This window comes from Mastomys coucha, unplaced genomic scaffold, assembly GCF_008632895.1.
Source record: "Mastomys coucha isolate ucsf_1 unplaced genomic scaffold, UCSF_Mcou_1 pScaffold11, whole genome shotgun sequence".
NCBI classification, from domain to species: Eukaryota; Metazoa; Chordata; class Mammalia; order Rodentia; family Muridae; genus Mastomys; species Mastomys coucha.
Genome location: NW_022196893.1, coordinates 26893069 through 26917766, shown reverse-complemented (window position 1 = coordinate 26917766; position 24698 = coordinate 26893069). Strand labels below are relative to the sequence as shown.

At 45.2% G+C, this 24698-nt stretch overlaps 1 protein-coding gene across 3 annotated transcripts in view; it reads right to left on the bottom strand.

Annotated features, from left to right (window-relative positions):
• The window catches only part of Ano6 (anoctamin 6), a 188310-nt gene that overhangs the window by 34501 nt on the left and 129111 nt on the right, over positions 1 to 24698 (bottom strand). For all 3 annotated transcript variants that reach the window (XM_031353741.1, XM_031353760.1, XM_031353750.1), the window contains 3 exons: positions 21736 to 21870; positions 14012 to 14117; positions 9724 to 9784 (listed from right to left, as the gene is read on the bottom strand). In XM_031353741.1, coding sequence (XP_031209601.1) covers positions 9724 to 9784; positions 14012 to 14117; positions 21736 to 21870 — 302 coding nt within the window. The remainder of the gene's footprint in view (positions 1 to 9723; positions 9785 to 14011; positions 14118 to 21735; positions 21871 to 24698) is intronic.

Here is a 24698-nt window from a genome sequence, read left to right as displayed (position 1 = left end):
AAAAAAAAAAAAAAAAAAGAAAATGTTGATAATTTACAAACACTATAAAACATGATGTTGTGAGGCAGGCAACAGGGATGGTCAGAAGGCAAATGTCCATGTCAGACACAAAGCTTGCAAGCCACGCTTCACCAACACATGAGTAATTCCCATTCAAGAGCAGTCCACAGCTCAGTCTTTCCCCATATCCTCCTTCCTCCTCTTCCTCCCTCCCTCTGGGACCAGGATAGAAAGAACACTCTAGTACCCCCTAAATAAGCTAAAACAATATTTTTACACAGAAAACAAATCTCTTTCTCAATTTTATACAAACATGAAGCAAATTAAGCATCTTTATTTTTTCATAATCTGTAACTCAAAAAAGCTAAAAAATGCCAAACGTTAATTGAAGATATAGCTTCCAGGTCAGTTTCCTAGGCTCTTTTAATTAGTACACTCTCTCTAGCCCTTCTTACATAAAAATTCTGACATTACCACGGTTCCATTCACAATTACTGTTCAAGTGTCCATTGCATGCTGAGAACAAGAAAGAGAAAAAGGGAGTCCAAGATGCATAGGGATGGGAGGCACAGAAGATAGTAAGAAGACTGTGTTGAACATGGCCAACAGACAGTGGGTCTCAACCTGGGAGGGAGGGGTCACCCCCACACCCGCAGGGGGTCACATGCCAGATATTCTGCAATCAGATATTTACATTACAATTCATAACAGTAGCAAAATTATGAAGTAGCAACAAGATAATTTTATGGTATGAGAAACTATATATATAAATGGGTCAATGCATCAGGAAGGTTGAGAACACTACCATAGACTTCCAGACCTCCAGGGACAGACTTCCAGAGGAGAGGGCGGGGTGGGGTCTTGGGATGACTGACGTGATCAGTTAAGGGAGGAAGGTAGCACGTGAAAAGTTTATCTTCCTCATGGAGCTGGCCATGTCCAGGAGGCCAGGGCACCAGGTGCTGGCCAGCCAAAGGACAGACCTGCAGCAGGGTGCCTTACAAAGAACATTATAGACCTTGAAAGGAGCTAAGAGTTTAACGAAGGTTGGGAGGGGCACTGGAGGTGGTCTTGTGTGAACACAGGCACAGGGAGACCTACATTGTAGGGAACAGCAGATAAGGATGCATGTGTCAAGGATGTTGAAGCAGATAGGATGGATGCAAGGGTCTTGTGTGAACACAGGCTCAGGGAGACCTACATCTAAACACCTGATAAGGATGCACGTGCGAAGGATATTGAGGTAGACAGGATAGATGCAAGGTGTAATGAAGGGCCTGGAAGAGGTCAAGAACGCAGGCCAGGCTTCTGGTTTGAGCAGACTACTTGATTCTAGTGTAGTGTAGGAGCACATGGGAGGGAAGACATTGGGTCTGTGTGTGCACTGAATGAGAATGATCCCCGTCCCCCAGGCTCATACGTTTGAATACTTGTTTTCTTCTTGGTGGAACTGTTTGGGAAGGATTAGGAGGTGTGGCCTTACTAGATGAGGTGTGTCACTAGAGCAAGCTTTGGTGTTTCAGAAGTCAGCGTCACTCCCAGTAAGCTCTGCTTCTCTCTCTCTCTGCTTCCTATCTGCGTATCAAGATGCGAGCTCACAGCCGCTTCTCCAACCAACATGCCCATTGCTTGCTGTCGAGATGCCTTGCCACGATTGACCTTAACCCTCTGAAACAGTGAGCACAATTAAACACTTTTATAAGTTGCCCTGGTCATGGTGTTTTATCACAGCGATAGAAAAGTAATTAAGACACTCAGTGATAATAGGTGCCTGTGGGCAGGGGTCTAGTCTAGAGGACTGGGAGGACCCAGCCAAGTCAGAAGTCTTCAGTGTTGACGGAGAGTGGAGAGATTGCTAAATGAGGTGTGGTGTGTACAGTAGCAGTTGTCAGGGGGCTGCACATAAGAGACAATTAGGAAGGAGGTTTTTAAAACAGTCCCGAGCATAGGCGCCAGCCCTGAGCCTTTCTGGCTTAACAGGTCTGGAGCAAGGGATGCTGCCTGACCATGGGTGTTTGTTGTTATTTTTTTCTTGTCTTCCAATCAGCAGTCAGGGTTGAAAGGTGGTCCTGCAAGGCAGAGTGGGAAGCCTGAAGCTTGGAGGAAAGGGTGGGGATGTCAGAGAAGGAGCACGAATTCAACACTTTCCAAGGGTGAAGACAAGGGAAAGGCTCAAGCACCCAGTTCCTGGTCTTGCTTTCATTGACTTCTTGACCAACAAGATAGCTAGTGGTAGAAATGGCCTGGGGGGGGGGGGTTAGAATCAGTTCATCCATTGAGGGAAGAATGCTGGTTCTACTGGGAAAACATTCAGGCCTTCACTGTCTTTGAACTTGCCTAAGGGGAGGGGAGGTAACTGCTTAACACTGGATAAACACCTTCTAGACACTAGGCTGTAGGGTGGAGCAAGCTGGGACAACCCGCAGGAGCTATGCTAGCCTCAAGTAACAGACACTTCCTGAGACCCCTGCTGGAGAGTTTGAGGGACAACCCTCCCGGGCTATGGAGCTAAAGGCCCTCAGTAAACATCCACGCAGCTCAATGGAGGGAGGCCTACTTTCATTTACCCAAGTACTCTGCCAAGCATGCCCCACGCCAGAAGTTGATTCCACTCTGTCTCAGAAGTCTGAGGTCATTCTAGTAAAGTGTGCTCTCTCACAAACAGCGCTTCATTTTCCCCGTCAGCCCCTCTTCTCTTGAACACGTGCAGCAAGCATGCCAGCCTGATCTACATTTGCTTCTAGGCTTATGGTCTGCCATGCCTACAATGTCACTGTCATGGAGACAGGAATGTCTTGTTCATAGATGCACAACTCCAACTTAACAAATGTGCTGACTGAATACATTGAAGGGAATGTGCCAGAGACTGGGTACCCTCCAACCTCAGCTTGAGGAACCAATCATCTTTGAGCTCCCCGCTAACACCGCCCCACTCTCTGCTGCGTTGCTGCTTAGTTTCACCGAGTTTGTTTTGTTTTTTGTTTGTTTGTTTTTCTCCCCAATCTATTAATTTGTATCTCATTTAATTAATGAATTAATTTCTGCCTACTGACTGAGGGCTTCTTGGTTTGCTTCCTAAGGCCTCCAGGAACCTTCCTTATTTGCAGCCTCTCTTATAGTCTTAATGCATGCACTTGTAACTATCAATGTCCTGACAAACATTTTCACTGGACTGAAGAGGTTTTGGTAGATTGTGTTTTAATTTTCTTTTTCTTTTTTAAAAAGATTTATTCATTTATTATATGTAAGCACACTATAGCTCTCTTCAGACACACCAGAAGAGGGCATCAGATCCCATTACAGTTGGTTGGAAGTCACCATGTGGTTGCTGGGAACTGAACTCATGACCTCTGGAAGAGCAGTCAGTGCCCTTAACCACTGAGCCATCTCGCCAGCCCATGTTTTAATTTTCATTTGAGGCTAGGAACTTTTTTTTGAGTTGTTTCTGGATTTCTTCAGTGACCCATTCATGAATCATTCAAAAGTGTGTTGTTTGATTTTCAAGAGTCTATCTTTTTGGTTTTTAAATTTATTTTCATTATTTTTAAATCTGTGTGGGCAGGTGCCTGTGGAGACCCGAGGTGTCGGATCCTCTGGAGCTGGATTTTCAAGTAGCTATGAGTGGCCTGAAGCGGGAATGGGGACTCTGCATGGATCCTCTGTGAGGACTTAGCCACTGAGCCTTTGCTCCAGACCACGTCTTTTCTACAGTGATTCCAATCTTCTTAGATTTGTGGAGACTTGCTTTGTGTCCCAGAATAGGATCTATCTTGGAGAAAATTCCATGGACACTAAAAGAAGGCATTTCTTTGCCTATTACCACTTTTCTGAACCCTAAACAAAACAAATAAATCAAAATGTGATGAAGTCAATAAAATCAAACACTTCTGCCACTTTCTAAAAACCTCGCTGCAAGTTTCTTTTTCTTTTACTTTTTTTTTTTTTTTTTTGAGACAGGGTTTCCGCTGTGTAGCCCTGGCTGTCCTGGAACTCACTCTGTAGACCAGGCTGGCCTCAAAATCAGAAATCCACCTGCCTCTGCCTCCAAGTGCTGGGATTAAAGGCGTGAGCCATCACTACCCAACTGCAAATTTCTTAATGTTCATTGTTGTTGCAGTTTTGTTTTTTGGGACAGGGTCTCTATGTAGCCCTGGCTGTTCTCAAAATCACTCTGTAGACCAGGTGGGACTGAACCTCACAGAAATCCACCTGCCTCTGCCTCCCAAGTGTTGGGATTATAGGTGCGGGGACTGGAGAGATGGCTCAGAGGTTAAGAGCACTGACTGCTCTTCCAGAGGTCCTGAGTTCAGTTCCCAGCAACCACATGGTGGCTCCCAACCAACTGTAATGGGATCTGACACCCTCTTCTGGTGTGTCTGAAGACAGCTACAGTGTACTCATAAAATACATAAAATAAATAAATAAATAAATCTTAAAAAAAAAAAAAGGTACAGGTCACCACGTGTGGCTTACACTGAATCTGTCACTGACTAAAGCCCGAGAAAAGCCAAGCTTTCTGCAGCACTCTTATTTTATTTTGTGCTTGTCACTTTCTGTCTGTGTGGCCATGGGCCACATGTCACTTTTCTTAGTTTTAAAATCATGACATGTGCGCAGAATCTATGAAACAACTCTACCAGTAGAAGAGGACTCATGAAAACAACTTTTCTCTCCAAAAGCAACATGAAGAATTCTAACCAACACTGCCTGACCAGAAGGGTCGGAAATGGCTCACTTCTTGGCCAGTTCGCCCTTGGAAGTGACTGGATTTGAAGTGAGCAAGTGGCCAGGGAGAAAATAGAGTAGTTAGATTCTCAACCTTGAGGGTAAGCCCCAAGCATGAAGGGGGGGATTCTTCATTTTTATTCACAGCCAAGAACTCTATGGGGTGCAGTTATCCATGTTTGGTGTATTCCTAGGAGTTATGTGTTACTCATACACAGTGTGTCCTACATGGGAAGAATTGCTATTCTGTATCCTTTGCTCTGTGTCTCTGCAATACAGCAAGCTGGGCTCCACTTGCTAGCACTGTACTTCAGTACCCAGGCAAACCACACACCAGGAGGCTCTAGGCCAGGGCTTCTCAACCTGTAGGTTGCAATCCCTTTGGGGGTGGAACGACACTTTCACATTATGATTCCTAAACAGTAGCAAAATTACAGTTATAAAATAGCAATTAAATAATTTTATGGTTGAGGGCCACCACATCGTGAGCAACTGTATTACAGGGTTTCAGCATTATAAAGGTTGAGAACCACCACTCTGGTCAACTAGATGTAGTTAAAACTCTGCCAGTACTGACCAACATAATAAGAGATGAGGGGGAGTGGCATGGATCTTATCTTTAATTATGATAGCTCTGTATCTAAAGAAAATATGTATTGAATAAAGATGCCCAAATGCAAAAAACACTGTTGAGAGCGGTACAGAGTTACCTTCTGTAAGATAAAAGGCCAAGACATAAACTCCGACAGGTGGAGGTGTTCAGACCCTGCAGTGAGTCTGGGAGGTCTTAAAACTCTTCAGATATCATCACTTGCAGCATTCTATAAGGTGAATTCGCTTTCTCACCACTTTCCACCTTTCTAATCCAGACTCTCTTGCACTGGGGTACTAGAAATGACTTTTAAAATGCTCATTGGCCATGGCTGTATAGCCATGGCTGTATGTCCCTGAAACAGAGACAGAAGAGAGAGCATTGGGAACATCTACCGCCCAGGGACCAGGTTCTTGATTCCCAAGAGTGGGCGCTGGGCTTTCGGATTCCTTGGATCTTTTGGATTGAGGAAGCTGGTGGTTTCCCAGAAATCGCTATATCTTGTTTAAAAACTTTCCCTTAAATGTGATCGTTGAAAAATGGTATCGTCCGACCACGTGTCTAAACCAGGGAGGGTCAGGGAAGGAGAAATGAGGTTGTGATGTGCTCAGAATCTTTGTTATAACCATAGCTCATGCTTAGGATCCCGTGAACCCCCAAATCCCTCGGGTGGTGTAGCCTAAATGCAGGCTATTCCTAGGTATGTATGTGATTAGTGCCGTATAGGATTATAGAAGTTGTTCTACCCTCAATGTTTACCATTTCAAGAGGACTGAGAATTAGTCAGTGCCAGATATACTGTGCAGGAGGAGATGCCACAGGATTGGCAGTGGTTAGCAATGACTTCAGAGCCTCCTGCTGCCTCGACTCTGCAATTTCAGACTTTCTGTAATGAGGTTCACAGCAGTAGTCCTCAGAAGGCAGAAGTAACGAGGAAACTGCTGTAAAGCACTTAGAGAGTTCATCAGACACATATCCTTAAAGAAGTATGTACAATACTACAAGCAGTGCAGAGACAATTTCTGCATCCTAAAGTCAGACAGGATTGACAGGCAGCCTGAGGCATGACGGTTCTACAACCAGGGTGCAGTTAGTGATCAGAGAGAGGAAACTTAGGACATTTGAGCATTGTCCCTCCTGCATCAAAATTAGTATTTTTTCTTTATTTAAAATGTCTTCTGTTAGAGCTGTCGAGATCACAAGCTGTGGCTCACGAAACATTAAGAGTGCTGACCTATGTGAGTAGCTCCCTGGCTACTACTGGAGGAAAATGATGTATTTACAACAGTGGAGGGCAACACAGAGGATCCTAATCCATGAATCTGACCCAGAGCCTCACTCATGCTAGGCAACTTAGGCAAGTCCCCTCCCACTGAGCTCCACCCCCTGCCCGCTCTATGCTTCTGTGCCAAGTATCTCCCAGTGTGTGGTTTCTAGTAAAACATGCTAAGTGTCTGAATGGCAGGGCCTCTTACTGGGTAAGTGCAGTCACCTGAAATTTCACTGTTCCCGAACAGGAACAGTATCCATGGGTCTCTCTCTCTGTGTCTCTTCCCCTCTCTCTGAGTTTGGCTTATCTATCTATCTATCTATCTATCTATCTATCTATCTATCTATCTATCTATCTATCTACCTACCTACCTACCTACCTACCTACCTACCTACCTACCTACCTACCTATCTATCTATCTATCTATCTATCTATCTATCTATCTATCTATCTATCTATCATTTTATGAGACAGGGTTTCTCTGTGTAGCCCTGGCTGCCTTAGAACTCACTCTGTAGACCAGGCTGGCCTTGCTCTTGAACTTAGAGATCCACCTGTCTCTGGCTCCTGAGTGCTGAGTAAGGCATGGTGACTACCACCCTGTAGAAGTCAGGTCTGGTTCTTCCTCCCAGCCCCATGATCCCAGAAATAAAGACCCAGACTCAAAATATATTTAAAAATACCTTGAGCATATAGCTAGGCTCTACTCTGACTAGATCGTAACTACAATAACCTAATTAACTTAACCTACATCCTGCCATGTGGCTGGTTACCTATGCTCAGGTAACCTGCATCCGTCTTGTCACATCTTCTGAGGTCGATCTTCTGCCTGCTCTGTCCCAGAATTCCTTCTGCCTCCCGGATGGATGTCCCATCTTCTTTCTCCTGCCTAGGCCACAGGCAATCAGATTTATTATGTGGTGTGGAGGTACCACATCCATACAGACATAAGATATTCTCTCTATACCACCCAGCGCATGGGTACTTCTTAAGAGTATAACATACCATTCAGTGGCTCTTCACAGCCATCACTGGCCCTACGAGGACCACCAGTCCCCACTTCTGTGTGTGCACACACTAATGACTTGCCTTTCAGGCTCAGAGGCATGGTTCTGTTCCTTCCCTACACTTTCCTGTGACCTAACACTGCTGCTGATCTCAACATAACACAACTGGAAATGAAATGCATGTACCCTTGAAAATAGGAATTTTCCCTCTCTGTTAGAGTATTTACACTATTCAAACACTCAGACATCTGCTTTTAAATAAAATGCTTTCCTTACTACATCATTGGTGCTACCCAGATTAAAAAGGACGAGCAGCATCCAGTTTCTAGGCAGAGCTTACACTCTTTTCTATTTATTACAGAGAACTGGCTATTATTACCACAGTGAAATATACTTAAAAATTTCCCGATCTTATATAAGTATAAAAAGAAGCAAGCTCACAGATGTTCTCCAGTTCCTCCCCCGCTGCCCCTGCCTCAGGCTGAACCCCAACTGCAGTATAAGGCTAGCATTCCTGATCTATCAGCCTGGACCCCAGAAACATGCTGAGCACTGACTTACACTACCACTGGATTTTGGAATAGTGTAGATTTTGTATCTGGGGCTTAAAGAAGTTCCTGTGATTGTCTATTCAGGGGAGGAGGAGGAGGAGGGAAAAGAGGAGAACAAAGAGGAGGCGGGGTTCTGAGACACTTCTGGTCCTGAGCATTTGGGATAATGGATACCAAAACAGTGATGGCTTCCAGTGACCCCTGGGTCGTCCTCTCCACTCCAACCTCTCATGACTCAGGCTGGGACACCTGACTTGCTGCAGCTGCCAGGACATTAGCAAACAGTGCAATCACAGAGCCCAGTGTCTCTGTTGCACTGGTGGGTACACTTTGCCTAGGAAGTGGTACCCAGGGTGCCGTCATGGCATGACTTTTATAGGGTAGACAATTGTTTTCTGATTGGATTTGGGGTCAGCTTCCCAGGACAGAAGTCAGCCAGGCCTGGTACTCTAAACCGAGGCAAGAGCCCACGGCTGAGGAGGTCGCAGGCCCTAAGGTGGGACCTGCTGTTGTGGCTTTGCTAAATGGTGATGCAGTCAAGCTGTCTAAGGATTTCATTTACACGCAGAGTTCTAGGATGCTCTCGATGTCAGTAAAGAAGCTTCTCTGGTACAGAGAATAAGCAACCATGAATGCTCATCCCAAAATGGGACATCTCTCATCAGACCGCTGCCAAGGTTCAGGTCACTGCACCCGAGGAGGGGAGACGGGGAGGGGGAGGAATCTAATGGTCAGAGGACAGGGAAGAGGGCCACAAAATATTGTCTTCTGAACAAGGCATGGCTGCTATACTCACCAATTCATAGTAGCCATGGTTACCCACACAAGACCCGCCTCCCAAAAGCCAACCCCCGTGAGCTCACGAAACCCCACCTCTAACCAAGGAGCTGTCGGCATTCGGTAGCTCCTTGGGGAAGGAGAATCATTCTTCTTCAGAGGGGTGGCCAGAGGGTAGGTTGCCCATGCACGCCCAGGTAGCACCGACTGGACTTAGTGATTTCAGAAAAGAAGAGGAGAACATGAAGTTGAAAGGAAGATGTATTGGGAAGGATCCAGGGGCAACTTGAAAGTGAAAGCCGAGGATGGATGTGACCATATTTAATTGTATGAAATCCTCAAAGAATAAATGTCAGTAATAATTTTAATGCCAAACACATGGGGTTTGCGGTCCTTTGCTTCCTTTTGTATCTCTGAAGCCCCATAAAGAATCCTAGGCTAGACCATTTGAAGGTGAGACCATTTGGAACCCCACAGACCAAGCTTCTTGCCGCTAGATCACCTCTTTACAGAGAAGCCAGTGGCTCACCACAGAGATCAGGCCATGTGCGACTCGGAATTGAGAGAGGTTAAAAAAAAAAAAAAAAAAGCAACAACAACAAAGAATGAAACCATGTGTGCTTGAAGCCATGGCTTTTTGACGTAAATTTTCATACAGTAAAATCTAATGACAACTACCAATGAAGCTCTGGAGGAGTGGAGGCTCAGTCAGGACATGATTCCTAAAAGTAGATGAATTTAATAGCTTACACAAAATTGCAATGATACCATTTAATTGAGAGAAAACTGAAAGTAACTCACCCCATACTCCCATAAACACAGCGAAGATCAGGGTTCCAAAACTGTCAAAGATGCAGAGTTTCTGGAAAACAGAGCAGGGATGCATAAATAAATCAATTCCTCACTTATCAGAAATTCAGCAACTACCTAACCCTTTATACTCGGCAGCCTGCAGTGTTCGCCGAGCCCAATGCTGGTTTGACAATCACCACACGTATGACATACCCACAGATGGAATTTCTCGAATTTTTAAAAGCAAACAGCTTTCGCCATCTGAGCCTTGAGTACATTTTCCAGTGGAATCTTCCCACACAGCGATAAAGGACCAGGCACATCTGCTAAGATTGAGGCCGTTAAAGCCCCTTTTCATGAGCTGTCAGAGTGAGTGGGAGGACGCAGGGAATGGCTCTAAGGATCCAGTGCCCTCTAAGTAATTTTATGGTTTTCCTCTTATCGTCTCAGTCCTCTCACAGGATAAATTCCAGAAATACTCCTTTCTTTAGTAAAAAAAAAAAAAAAAATACAAAGCTGAGTTTATGTAGCGATGGTTCTCCTCCAGGAGCCTCTGCTTCCACCGACCCGAGGACGGCTTTGCATCTGTAAGTGATGATGAGAGTTTTCAGTGGGATCAAGGCAGTGCAGGTGCTTCTGCCGATGGCACTGGTACAGTTATCAGGAAGGATTACCTTCTCACTGGGGGCAGCTGCCAAACTCCACCTCTTTGGTGATGGACACACAGTCTAGCTGCCTTTATGACTGGCTGGGAAAAAAAATCTAATTGACTTCTGTCACAGTTAGGGTTTATTGCTGTGAACAGACACCATGACCACGGCAACTCTTATAAGGACAGCATTTAATTGGGGCTGGCTTACAGGTTCAGAGGTTCAGTCCATTATTATCAAGGTGGGAACATGGCAGCATCCAGGCAGGCATGGTGCAGGAGGAGCTGAGAGTTCTACATCTTCATCTGAAGGCTGCTAGTGGAAGACTGACTTCCAGGCAGCTAGGATGAGGGTCTTAAAGCCCACACCCACAGTGACACACCCACTCTAACAAGGCCACACCTTCAAATAGTGCCAATCCTGGGCCGAGCATACACAAACCATCACTGTTACCAACTTTTCATTAGTGAGCACTTAAAAACATCCTTAAGACAGGACTCACAAAGCTAGTGGCGCAGGGGGAGCCATGTGTTCTGACTATTTTACAAGTGGCCACAAGAAGAGTAAAGGGGAAGAGGAGGTGCACAAAGAGGATCCAGGTGAACAGGGGAACTTCCACAGTGGTGACATTCAAAGGAGTTTCTACTTGGAAGTGTACTCTGCTTAGATAGGTTTCTTTTTTACAGTTGCCTTTTATATTCAAAGCTGTGTAATTTTCACGTATGCAAAGCCATTGGTTATTTTCACTAGAAACTATGTATCTTGTTATGTTCTTGTCCTCCGGGTTTCCAAAGCAGATAGAGTGCTTCAGTCATCCTTCTGGTTGACTGATTATAGCATGAGTCTAAATGGTTTCAGAAGACAATCCCTCTTTAAAAAAAGAAAAATCTCCAGGTGAAGGAAGATGTACTTGTTAAGCCCGGATGTCCTGCAAATGATACTTTCTGGATCTTTTCTCTTTGCCTTTGGGACCCATTGCTCTGAGATGTCCTTCAACCATTTACCGCAAATAACTACACACAAAGCGCTGTGAGAAATATTCCGCATGTGTAATCTCCTTCCTCAAGGTCCTGTCCAGCGTCACTCCCATTTTGGAACTGATACAAGTCATGCCAATGCCTCCTTCCCAGTGAGCCCAGGGCAGGGTCAGACATAGATGAGCTGCCATGTTACTAAGTAGGCTTTGTTTCCAGAGCCCGATGGAAGCAGGAGTAGGGGAAATGGGAAGGTACAGGCTTGCTTAGAAGCCTAGATTATCTTGATGGGCAGCTGGCACAGTGGTCCAGACACCACGATAAAAGGAACCTCAAGTCAGCGTTTTGTTGGAGTCACATCAATGCGTGAACATCTCTTTAGAAAAGAGGCAGAAATTAGTAAGTGAATCAATGTATGCACTTACTGGAAGAGATGGAAGAGATCAGAAACGTCTCTTCTTGCCTCACCCCTTTCATCCTTGCCCCACCCCTCCATCCTTGCCCCGCCCCAAACATCCTTGCCCCACCCCTCTCATCCTTGCCTCACCCCTTTATCCTTGCCCCGCCCCTCTCATCCTTGCCCCGCCCTCCAATCCTTGCCCCACCCCTCTTATCCTTGCCCTGCCCCTCTCATCCTTGCCCGCCCTAACATCTTTGCCCCGCCCCTTTCATCCTGCCCCACCCCTCTCATCCTGTCTCTCTGATCTTGTCTTTGCTTCCTTCGCTTTGTATATGGCTCCCACAAGATTCGAGAAGTCCTTTAGGAAACAGGACAGAACCAAAGACTTCTGCCAAACAATTAAAGACACTTGAAAGTCCTCAGCTAAGGCAGGGTAGGTGGAGTCGAAGGAATGAAAGTGTGAGTGAAGAGGGAAGGGAGGAGTAAAGGATGTCTTCAGAGTGGACCTCCCACTGGGGCTTCGTGGGTGTTCAGCCACTGCTTGGGTGCAGAGCCTCAGGGAATGCGCTAGCAAGTGCCTGTAATTTATCAGTCCCAAACCATCAGCCACCGGCTCCCTGGGTCATGTGTAACCACTGCAGTCTAATAATCCAGTCTGGGCACTGCCTTGGCTCAAGGGCTGGCAGTTAAATCCTTTTTAATCTTAGTTAAGTATAGAAATTGATTAGGCTGACAATGTACCACAATCATCACAACTAGTAGTGGGACAAGTTTTTCAAACAAATCTGGATTTCTAGGTTGTGTGCCCAGTGCCACCAATCCATGAGGAACCAGGCTTGGCGGGCAACGCAGATCTGCTATAGCTTCTGTCCTTGCCATGTCCTAGCTGTGTGAGCTTAACAGACTGCTTAGTCTCTCAGGGCCTCAGTGTTTCAACCTGTAAAATGGGAGAATGATTCTGCCTATGTCACAAGTGCTATGTGCCAAAGGTGATGTAATCAGTATAAGAACACTGAAGAATATTTACCCTCAAAATGGCTGAGCAGGTAAAGATGCTTTGATGCCAAAGCCTGGTGGTGTGGAGCTCCCCCCAAAAAATCTCACTTTAACACTTTCTTATACACACACACACACACACACACACACACAATCAAAGTATAAAAATCAGTACTCTAGGACTGAAGGGATGGCTCGACAGTTAAGAGCACTGGCTGCTTTTCTAGAGGTTCTGTGTTTAATTCTCAGTAACTATGTGGTGGCTCACGACCATCTGTGGCCCTGGACAGTGACAATGTACTCAAATAAATAAGTCTAAAATAGAGTTCAAAAGGAAGTCAATACTCTACTCTTAAACGACAGACTTTCATAGAATGTCAGAATGCTCCAGGACCACACAGTGATTCCCGGTCTCCCACGGCAGGACAGGATTCCCATCAGAGAGCAGTAGTCCATCATGACAGGCCAGGCCAGTTTCCTACCACCAGACAAAAAGCACCCATGATGTAGGCAGAATCATTTCCACTTTACAGGTTGAAATGTTGAGGACCTAAGAATCCGAGCTGTCTGTCAAAGCTCACAGCTTCTCAGCACACTTCCCTCCTATGTCAAGGCTGGACCCAAGTTTCCTAGGTCTCAAGAGCTCACCCCAGCAGCCAGTATTTGGGGTGTCACCTGTGGGTTTTGTTTGTTTGTTTTTTGTGAGGATGTTTTGTGGCAAGCATCTTTTATCACTGAAATACAAAACCTTCCTTCTGTATTAACAGCTATAGTCTAAATAAGAGGAGCAGGAGGGCCTTTAAAAATCCAAGTGTATAGTGTCTGTATGTGTTGAAAGCAGAAAACACAAACTGCACAAACTGCAGGTTTTTAAAGTACAAATCTGCATGTGCACATGTCAGGCTTTTCCTCACTTGAACTAAGGCAAACACTCGCAATGGTCCACATATGGATGAGGCTATTGCTCAATGGAAGGGCAACCCCCAGCCTCAAGAAAACAAAACTCTATTGATTTGTGAACTTCCGTTTGGGTTAACTGAGTCCCTCAAGTAGGTTCAAACCCACCACATCCTTACTTCCCCCGAGACTTCTGAGAAGTGGTCACTCTCAACTTACTGTCTGTAAACGCACAATAAGCATGTGTCCTGTATACTACCTTCCAGGGCGGGGAAAGCTTATTTATGAAAGTCCTTTTTAAATTCCTCAGAGGGAGAATAATTTTGTATGCTATGCTTAAGTGACTATTTTCTAAAAACATCTGGAATACTGAAAGTTACCTTAGAAGATTCACAGGTGATATTCAGCCTCCAGAAAGGGCACAGCCTGTCACACTGGGGACACATCAGGATCTGGCCACCAATGTCAGGATCACAGACCTCTTTGCTAAAGAAAAAAGGAAATAAAACAACTCAGAAATGTTAACCAAAGGCTTTCATGTTCTATCAGTATAATAAAATCCACATCTTTCCATGACAAGCAAGAAACGTGAAGCCTATGAGTTGGGATGATAGGAAATAGTCATGATTCTGATGAAGGCTTGCCACATAGAAACTATAAAAGCATGCGGAATAGTCAATGACCTACAGCCTTTCTTTAAAAATTGGTTTTTTTTTTACATATTTCAACCATTTTAAACCTTTATTTTTATCTACGTGGGTATTTTTCTAGCATGTATGTCTGCGTACCATGTGCTCAGAAGCCAGGACACTAGATCCTCCTGGGGCTAGAGTTATAAGATGGTTACGAGCCAGCACGTGAGGTCTGGGAATGGAATTCAGGTCCTCAGGAAGAGCAGTCAATGCTCTTACCCACTTAGGCATCTCTCCAGCACCTCCTATTTTAATATAATATCTTTTACTAATTCTTTGAGAATTTCAAACAATGCCCAAACCTACTCTTAGTTTAGGGATATGAGAAACGGTCCTCTTAAGTGCTTCACTTGGAAGTCTGTGAAGCACAGAAAGTCCAGCGATGTAAGCTATGTAAGGCTTTGAACACTGCGGGGAGAGAACCACAGCCTGTCACAAATGGTGGCTATATGCTATTCTCTGTAAAACCCCTCCAGTCATAGGAATCACATTACTACTTCTGCTCCCATGAGCCTTAGCAGAAATAACCTAAGACCCCACCCCTCCCCCAAGCTGACCCTAGTATTTGTGGTAGCATTAGGTCTAGCCTTGAACCTAGAGATAATAAAAGCATGTTTAGTAAAGTTTGGATACAAAATCAATATATAAAGTATACACAGGGAAATAAAAAGAGATTTTTCTCCTTATCCACTTGAAACAATTGGGAAATAACATTTTTTTAAATACATTTTTTTTTTTCAGTAGCTTAACAAGTTTAGTGTCTGGGAATGAATCTAATCAAAGATGTATTAAGATTTATATGAAAAAAACTACAAAACTTTGTCATATACAGCAAGGAAGAGCTGCACTAGGATTTCAGAATTGTTTGGTGGCGGGGCACAGGGGAAAATCAGGATTCTTGCTGGATCTTTTTCTATTGCAGTACAAATCTCACGGAAGACCCGAAGTTCAGACCAGACGAGTTGCTAATTAGACACTGCTGACACAGTCTAAACGAACATCAACAGCATAAAATAAAACATGCAAAGGTTTCTACCTATACCCAAAGATCTGGCCCCTGAATTAGGCAGATAGGAACAGACAGCTCAATTTCATGATACATGGAAAAACATGAACTTCAATAAGACCCATTGTGCCACATAAAAATCAGTTCTATTTGAGAAACAAGAATGACAACTATAGAATATGAAAAAGAAACAGACAGGGCTGGAGAGCTGGGCTCCACAGTTAAGAGCCTACTGCTCTTGCAGAGGATCAGAGTTCGGATCCCAGCACCTACCGAGAGCAACTCTCAACTGCCTGTAACTCTAGCTCCAGGGGACCTGATGCCTTTTCTGGCTTTTGGGGGAGCACCTGTGCTATCAACACACACATGTAATTGAAAATAAAAGAAATATTTTTAAGAGACTATAACAACAAAAGAATATCTCAACCATTGTAGGTTAAAAAGAAATGCTGTCACCATGGAAACGGAAACCACAGAGGAGGTTACTGATACATTCAAAATTTAATGAAAATACAAGGGACTGTAGACAGCTCTTAGAGGTGATGCTGTTTCAGATGGATACCATGGGTATGGGGGACAGTCAGGTGACCTTGCAAATAACCCAGAAAAACATGGGTTTGGGAAGCATGTCTAAGGTGGCCATGTCAGCCCTAACAAAAACTACTCATTCATAAAATCGATGAGAGCAGGACAAACATGTTCAAACTCACCCTTTTCTGAAAGTGTGTGTGTGTGTGTGTGTGTGTGTGTATGAAGGACTGGCCAATCTGTGAAGAATACAGCAGCTTTGGAGCATCTTAACTAGAGCAGTTACCTGCCCATCTCCCCAGGTTCATGACAGCCTTAAAACCTAGCAGCCTTCCAGCCAGTCTGAACAAGGGCAGCCTCACAACAGCTGAAAGGGGCAGACAGTGTCTGCAGCTGCTTCAGGGACCACTGCCCAGGGGCACCAGTGTTGTTGGACCTGTCCGGCAGACTGTCTGCAGGTGCTTCAGGGACTGCTGCCCAGGCGTGCCAGTGTTGGACCTGTCCGGCAGCTCTCTGGAGAAGCTTCATGACTGTTACCATTTTCTTACCTCATACCTGGAGAGAGCTCTTACTGTGAAAAAGTCCAGTCCCCCTTCTGTCTGCTTCAAGAACCATCAGGAACTACTTAACAGAGCAGCTGTTTGAATCAGTGCTAATCATAGATACCGACCCACAACCTTTAAAGGAAGGACTACGTATGTGGTACCCACAGCCGCCAAACCTCTAAGATACTGGGAGATGCAGGAGGCACACGTGTATGTTTTAGATAAGAATGCGTAAAAGCCGGGACAGGCCTGAAAGGTCCTGGAAGCTGACCGTGGAGCTTTGTCTAAGCCAGAAGGGAAGCTGTAGGACAGAATACTGACTGTTGGAGCGCCAGACACATTCCCAATACATGTGGCAGCATGGAGAAAGGACGGGACCCAGCATCAATGGAATCACTGTGGTCTGGTGTGTAGTGATCTACTGCACACAGACTTCAGTGCCCATCCAAGGCAGGGACCACAGACCATGGAATCAGTCCAGGAAAGAAACAAGGGTGGCAGAGGAATTGCAACAAGGAGCAGCAATGAACCCTGAGGGGAAATCTGATTCCCGCGGCTCTTACAGTGTAATACTTAAAATGTCAAGTTCTCAACATGCAAGTCTCAGGCACATTAAAACCCGAGTGAGCAAATACGTGCTGAGAACTAAAGGGAGTCACACCTATGGCATTAAAGAAATGACGTGACCGAGTCTTGCTGAATGAGGAAAGCAGAATGTTAACGAGAACGAGAAATTGAAGCAAAGCACAGTAACATCAATGAGAAAGTCATGAAAGGCTCTCCTCTGCAGACAAGAAACTTAATGTATCTCTTAAGACTATACAGTCTGAGGAATGGAAAGAAAAAGGAATAGAAAACACCTGATAATCCAGCTTCAAATACCAGGGAACTCCACCAGACACATGAGCACATGCACCAGGCAAGTCGCATAATGGGAAGAAATGCCGGAAGGAACCACTGAAGGAACCACTGAAGGACCACTGAAGGAACCACTAAAGGACCACTGAAGGACCACCGAAGGAACCACTGAAGGAACCACTAAAGGACCACTGAAGGAACCACTGAAAGACCACTGAAGGAACCACTGAAGGACCACTGAAGAACCACTGAAGGAACCACTGAAGGACCACTGAAGGAACCACTGAAAGACCACTGAAGGAACCACTGAAGGACCACTGAAGGAACCACTGAAGAACCACTGAAGGAACCACTGAAGGAACCACTAAAGGACCACTGAAGGACCACTGAAGAACCACTGAAGGACCACTGAAGGACCACTGAAGGAACCACTGAAGGACCACTGAAGGAACCAATGAAGGAACCACTGAAGGAACCAATGAAGGAACCAATGAAGGACCACTGAAGGAATCACTAAAGGAACCACTGAAGGATCACTGAAGGACCACTGAAGGACCACTGAAGGATGAGCCCAACCTCCAAAATTCTGATGAAAGCTTTCATCTTTACATCGGAGAAACTCGGCAAGATCTTAGAAGGATTCACTCAAAGAGATTCAAACCTAGAGTAAGGAGAGAGAACCCTAGGGAAGAATGCAGAGAGATACACATGACTGGCCACACAGAAAGCTCATCAGACAGAAAACATGACTCCCCGTTAGAAACCCAGGGTCCAGGAGTGGGATAATGTTTGCTAAGTCATGAAAGTAAGCTGTGTACCCAGATTCTACACCTGCAAAGCCAGTCATCAAGAATAAAGGAGGAACTCATGTACGTTAAAAACAAACAAGCCACTGGGCTCTCAGGCCAGGCAGGACACAACACTAGCTCCTTCCAGACTCTGTCCAGACTCCAGGAGACATCAAATTACCACCCTTGTCCTGAGCTCCTAGCAGGCAGAATTGTGAGAAATAAGCTCATTATTCACAAATGGCCCCGTCTATTGCAATATCATCTGAAACAGAAGAAGACAGGATCTGATAAGGGACTGCTATGTTGAGCACGTAAACACCATTGATTCCAAGTCAACACAATTACAAGCAGAAGGTTCCAAGAGACGTTTCTCTAAAGTCACACCCATATAAACCCAGAGAAGATGCTCAACACCAGTCTATGCTGGAAAAAACCACAAGAACCACGATATACCACTTGTATTGAATGAGATGACCAATGTCTTAGTCAAGGTTTCATTGCTGAACAGACACCATGATCAGGTCAAGCCTTATAAAGACAACATTTAAATGGGGCTGGCTTATAGGTTCAGAGGTTCAGTCTATTATCATCAAGGTGGGAGCATGGCAGCATCCAACCAGGCACAGTGCAGGAGGAGCTGAGAATTCTACATCTTCGTCTGAAGGCTGCTAGTGGAAGACTGGCTTCCAGGCAGCTAGGATGAGGGTCTTAAAGCCCACACCCACAGTGACACACCTCCTCCAACAGGGTCACACCTCCTAACAGTGCCACTCCCTGGATGGAGCATACACAAACCATCACAGCCAATTCCAAAACTAAAAACAAAACCAAGAAAAGTACCCACTGGTACCTGGAGAATATGGAGTCCTTGCAGGTGGCTGATGGGAATGTAAAGCAGCAGTCACCTGGACAGTACAGTGTCTCACAATGTTAAACAGAGACTTTTAGAAGCCCAGAAACCTCACTCTTTAGTATATCCTCAAGAGATGTGAAACCATAACTCCCTGTGACAACCTGTCAAGGAAATGTTCTCAGCAGACATACATATTCTAAGAGTCCCGGCGTCCATCAGTGGCTGTACAGATTGGGGACAGAGCATACCCCAGCAATGTGATATCATTTGGCACCAAAAGGGACTGGGGTATCAATAAATACTTCAACAAAGAATCTCACGATAGCATTGAGTAGTAGAAAGCAATAACGGAAGGCCACGTAGTCACAGAAGGGCACATGACCATGACAGACCACGCACTACATAGCTTGACTTATACAATACCCATAGTAGACAGATCTATAGACACCCAAGTGCATCCGTGCTTCTAGAGCCTAAGGGATGGGTACTTAGGAACTATTTCTCCTTCAGACCACCACATTCCACTCCTTGGCCCCCATAGACTTATGGCCATATCATAAAGCAAAATATATTTAATCCAACCTCAAAAGTCCCCATAGTCTTTACAAAAAATTTTCAAGTGCTTAAACCCAATGTTTCTTTTGAGAATTAAGTCGATCCCTTAATCGCACCTCCCGCCCAAAACTCAAAAAGCAAACTTTTAACCTACAATGGTACAGATTATACATTGCCATCTGAAGAGAGAGGCATAGGGGCATAGTGAAGAAATAATGGACCAAAGAAAGACCAGGACCCAGCAGGGAGAACAGCAAATCCCATAGTTCCAAATTAGGTGTCTTAGACTCTGGTTTCAAAGTGCTTAGATGGCTCTTCCCATCCAGCTTGCTGGCTGCAAGGGACAAGCCACCTGACTGGTTGTACTCCCTGTATGGAGCTCTTCTTGGCAGATAGCTCATGGCTCTGGCATCTTCAACCCTGTGGAGTCTCCACCGTGACCAAGCTTCACTTTCCCAGTTTCACAAAGCGTACTCTAAGGGCCTACGTGCAAAGATGGCTCTGCCTCACTCTGCCTGTCTCGCGGTGACTCTCTGAAACTGTGGAGGAGGCCATACCCCCTCTCTCTTTCATCTTTCAGCACTAAAGCCAGCACCACGTGGACAACACTGTCGAGTCTGACTTCCAGCACCCACTTAATAATCAAGACATGACTGCATATACCTATATTCCAAAGCTGGGGGATAAAGACAGTAGGATCCCAGAAACTAAGTGGTGAGTCAGTTTAGGAAAAGGGCGAGGTGGCTCAGCGACGGATGCTGTCTCAAGATGGTAAGCCTGACAGCAAGAGAGGAAGATACAAGTTTTGGCTTCTAAATGCTCCTATATTTATGTGCATGGACCACAGCCAACACCCAACCTATCTAACACACACACACACACACACACACACACACACACACACACACACACACACACCACCATCATCACCATCCAGTGCATACAGATATACAGACACAAATGGACCTGACAAAAGTGAAGCCTCCTCATTCTGAAGGTCCAGCCTAGGATGCGAAGTGAGAGTGGAACATTAGCCCAATGAAGGAGCCTAAGACAAATGGAGGAAGAAGGCAGCAACGTTCAGACCTTAGTTGCAGATTCTTTTTCACAGAGAGAGCTCCTTCCAACAGCCATCTTGGGCACACGGGCTCTGCAGCCTGTCAGTGGAAGAGGCAACATGTCTATGTATCAGGCCGACAAACAACCAGCCTCAGAGCCAGTCCTGTGTGCTCAGGGCTTGAAAAATGTCATCACCTCAACGCTGAAGCCCAGGAGCCACCATCTGCCCATTACCCCGGGACAGAGGCCAGTCCATCAGGAGACACCAGAGAACACCAAAAGCAGATGCATGAGAATACAACTCCCAATAGCACCTCAAAACCCAGTGATCCCCAGCACCCAGCGACTCTCTCTTAGGTCAGTGGTTCTCAACTTTCCTTGTCCTGTGACCCTTTAATTCAGTTCCTCACGTTGTAGTGACCCCTAGCTATGAAATTATTTTTGTTGCCACTTCATAAATATAATTTGCTAGTTATAATGTAAATATCTATGTTTTCTGATGGTCTTAAATGACCCCTGTGAAAAGGTCATGTGACCCTCAAGGGGGCCGTGGCCCACAGGCTGAGAACCAGTACCCTAAGATGCAGTTGGTATTTGAATTCCAACACCAAGCACACACGGGTTATCAGGTACTTAGCTATCCCCCTTTCGACATTATAAGGAATCATTTTGTAAAAGTAAGACAACAAAACCACAACCAGCCACTTGAGTTTCCCATCAGGCAACTCTTAATTTAAGAAAAAAGTCATTTTGAAACATAGAAAATTCACCAGCTTTCTCAGAAGGACCCTAAGAATTCAGAGTTTTCATTCACCCAGGTCTGTAAAGCATTCCTCAGAAGCCAGAAGTTCAAGGGCAACCTTATCTTCAGTCCTTTCCTTTTCATACAGTCATAAATGTCAGAATGTTTACACACACACACACACATATGTAAATATATATATATATATATATATATATATATGTATATATATATATATATACTATATCCTAGACATAATGCTCCTGTCAGAGGCTGTGTTAGCTTATCTGAGAAAAATGTTTTCCATTTCCTTTGTGACTACAAAGCAAAGCTGACTTCCCTTCGTTACTCTCAGAACGAAGGATAGATCATGCAATGTGTGTTTGCAATGAGTTCTTCTTTGCCCAGAGAATCTAAAACCCTGGAAACACTTTTGGACTAATTCCTGTGGCGACAAGGGTTAAGGTGAGATTACCTCCAAGTGCAGTTATCCTGATCAAGGTATCCATAGAGGAAGCAGGCCACGCCCACCACAGCTGCTAGAAGGAGCATCTGAGTGTAATAGCCCAGCCAAGCAAAGTAGATTCCAATCTTCTCTCCGTAATACTTCCTGGAGAGAGAGAGAGAGAGAGAGAAGGTATTTTTAGAGGCTCATCGTTGTGCAGCTTCATCCTAGCACGGCTGCTTGGTTTTTAAGTAAAGGAGGCTTTTTATGTAAAATCCTGATTCCGTTCACCCCTCGGGTATGCTCACCGCCACACCAACACCTGAGCTTAACTACGGAACAGAGAGGATGTTACGGGAGCAGAAGCAGAGTGAATTTAAAAGCAAGGAAGGAAAAAGCATTGCACGTGGGGCAGAGAGGGTATCCCTTACTCTCTGTGAAGATGAGCGCCATGGTATAGACTCTGAAAGACCCTTCAGTGTGGGGGAGCTTTCTGCCCGTTCAGCTAGCTGCTATCAAGTACTTGGAGAAAATGCAAGAAGTACAGTGCAAAACCCAAACTTTACAGATGGCAACACAGGTGTCTTCCCAAGTACAGGGTACATGTCTGACCCCACATGGCGTCACCCCACATCCAAACCGTGGCTTCTCTACACAAACGTACCTATACACCTATGGTGCACTAAATTCCAGTAGGAAAATAGGAGTCTTTCTGTGAAGGTGGTCTCTCTTACAGAACATTGCCTTGTTTCTGACCATAGGTAATAAGATGAACAAGATGCAGGAAAAAACTGTTCCTGCCCGAGTGGTGAGGGAGGCCTGGGCAGCGCTCTGATGTGGGTTTCTAAGAGTTGCTTTTGTTTCTGTCTTGGTCTGTGGACTCAAGTGTTTCCAGGCTTGGAGATGTATATGGGTCTTCAGAATTAGTATAGAGCTGAGCCAGTCTCCTTGAGCCTCATTGTGATGGTTTGTATGTGTTTGGCCCAGGGAGTGGCGCTATTAGAAGGCGTGGCTTTGTTGAAGTAGGCGTGTCATTGTGGGCATGGGCTTAAGACCCTCATCCTAACTGCCTGAAAGTCAGTCTTCTAGCAGCCTTCAGATGAAGATGTAGAACTCTGGGTTCCTTCTGCACCATGCCTGCCTGGATGCTGCCAAGTTTCCACCTTGATGATACTGGCTGAACCTCTGAACATGCAAGTCCTTTTTAAGAGCGGCCATGGTCATGGTGTCTGTTCACAGCAGTAAAACCCTAAGACACTCATCTAGTGGGGAGCTCAGCTGGAAGCATAATCTAGATTCCCCAGAAGGCTGGACCAGATCACAGGACAAAGGTCGGCCCAGTGCCACAGGCTGCAAAAGAAGGCTAGGCCCCGTGTGGAGAGGAATGGGACATGAGAGGAGTATAGGATGACACTTTCATATGACAGGGGCTTGGTGTCTGACTCTTAGATAGCCAGAAAATAGCAGGCCTGGGATGGTGCTTGGAGAAAAGACCCTGGAAAGGGTATGGGCCATTTTGGCCTGTCTTTAACATATTCTTGCTATGCTTCGAAAGAGGCTTAAGTGATGCTAAAGGGCTTATGGGCTGGAAGCCTTTTCTAATTTCGTTAGTTCACTTTTACAGAAAGAATCTCCCTCTCCCTGTTTCTGAGACAGGCTCTCTCACTATGTAGCCCTGGCTAGCCTAGAACTCACTGTATAGACCAGGCTAGCCTTGAACAGAGATCTGCCTGCCTCTACCTCCTGAGTAGATGATCCCATGGAACTTTAGGCTCAGGAGGTTACTGGTGAAGCAAAGAAGGGAAATTGATAGAATGGGGCAGGAGTAGTTAACAAATGCATTTGGTTTACTTACAATAAGAACCCATTAAACCTACTGCTGTGTAGTCTACACAGCTGGTTTCCTATGGAAGGTCACTAATGAAACAGAAACTTCACAAGGATGACAACCTCAAATATAGCCCTCCACCTGTGGTTTCTACACCCTAGGATTCAGTCAACTGGTAACTGAAAACACCGGGGACATCCACAGCTATCCCATGCTGACCACACCCAGTCTAACCTGAAGACACCGGGGACAGATTTCATCTGTAGTGAACATCCTGAGACTTTTCTTCCCATCTATTCCCTAGATGGCACAGCAGAGCACCCATCACATGTCATTTACACCACCCTAGGGATTACGAGTGATTGAAAAATGATTTAAGGTATGTGGGAGGAAGGGTATGGGCTATATGTAAAGAGGAGGGCCTTTTCCGTAAGGGACTTAAACAGGTCTCCTTATTTTCAGAGGCTCTGGAAATCAGTTCCCCAGTTCCTCGTGAATGCCCAGGGAAACTGTCTACATGTCTACATCTACATACTACTATTTTATCTACTGGGTAATCCGAGTTCATAGAAATACACTTGTGTGAGAACAATCCAGATAATATTAAACAAGGCAGGACTATAGAGGACCAAGTAAATTAAAGAAGTCTTTATGAGATAATTAATCTAACACATGATCTTTAATATGATCACTATATTACCCTTGGAGGTTATTGGGGAATAGACATAGCAATGGATGCTTGGACACTGATGCTAGCCACTGTCACTCCTAGAGAGCAAGGCAGCCAGGGGTGGGAACCACAAGGATGCTGATGCCCTGAAGTGAGGCTGTGGTAATCAATAATAAACTGGACCACTCAAGACCTTCACCTTCACAAAGACAGAGGAAACAGGAAACCATGCCAACGGGAGCCCACGATGCTGCACGGCAAGTATCCCCGCACAAAGCAGGTCAAGTCATTGGACAGGGATGATGTCACTGTAGCAAATGCACATGACAGAGGCATGCTTCAACATCACAGTGCCCAAACTACTAGACTCTAGTAGGAAATGTTCTGAGACACAAGCCCCATGAAGTCATGATTTCCTATGAGGTAATGCAATGACATCTGACAGCACATGACAAGTTAATAACACTCACTCCTGTGCAAAAAAAAAAAAAAAAA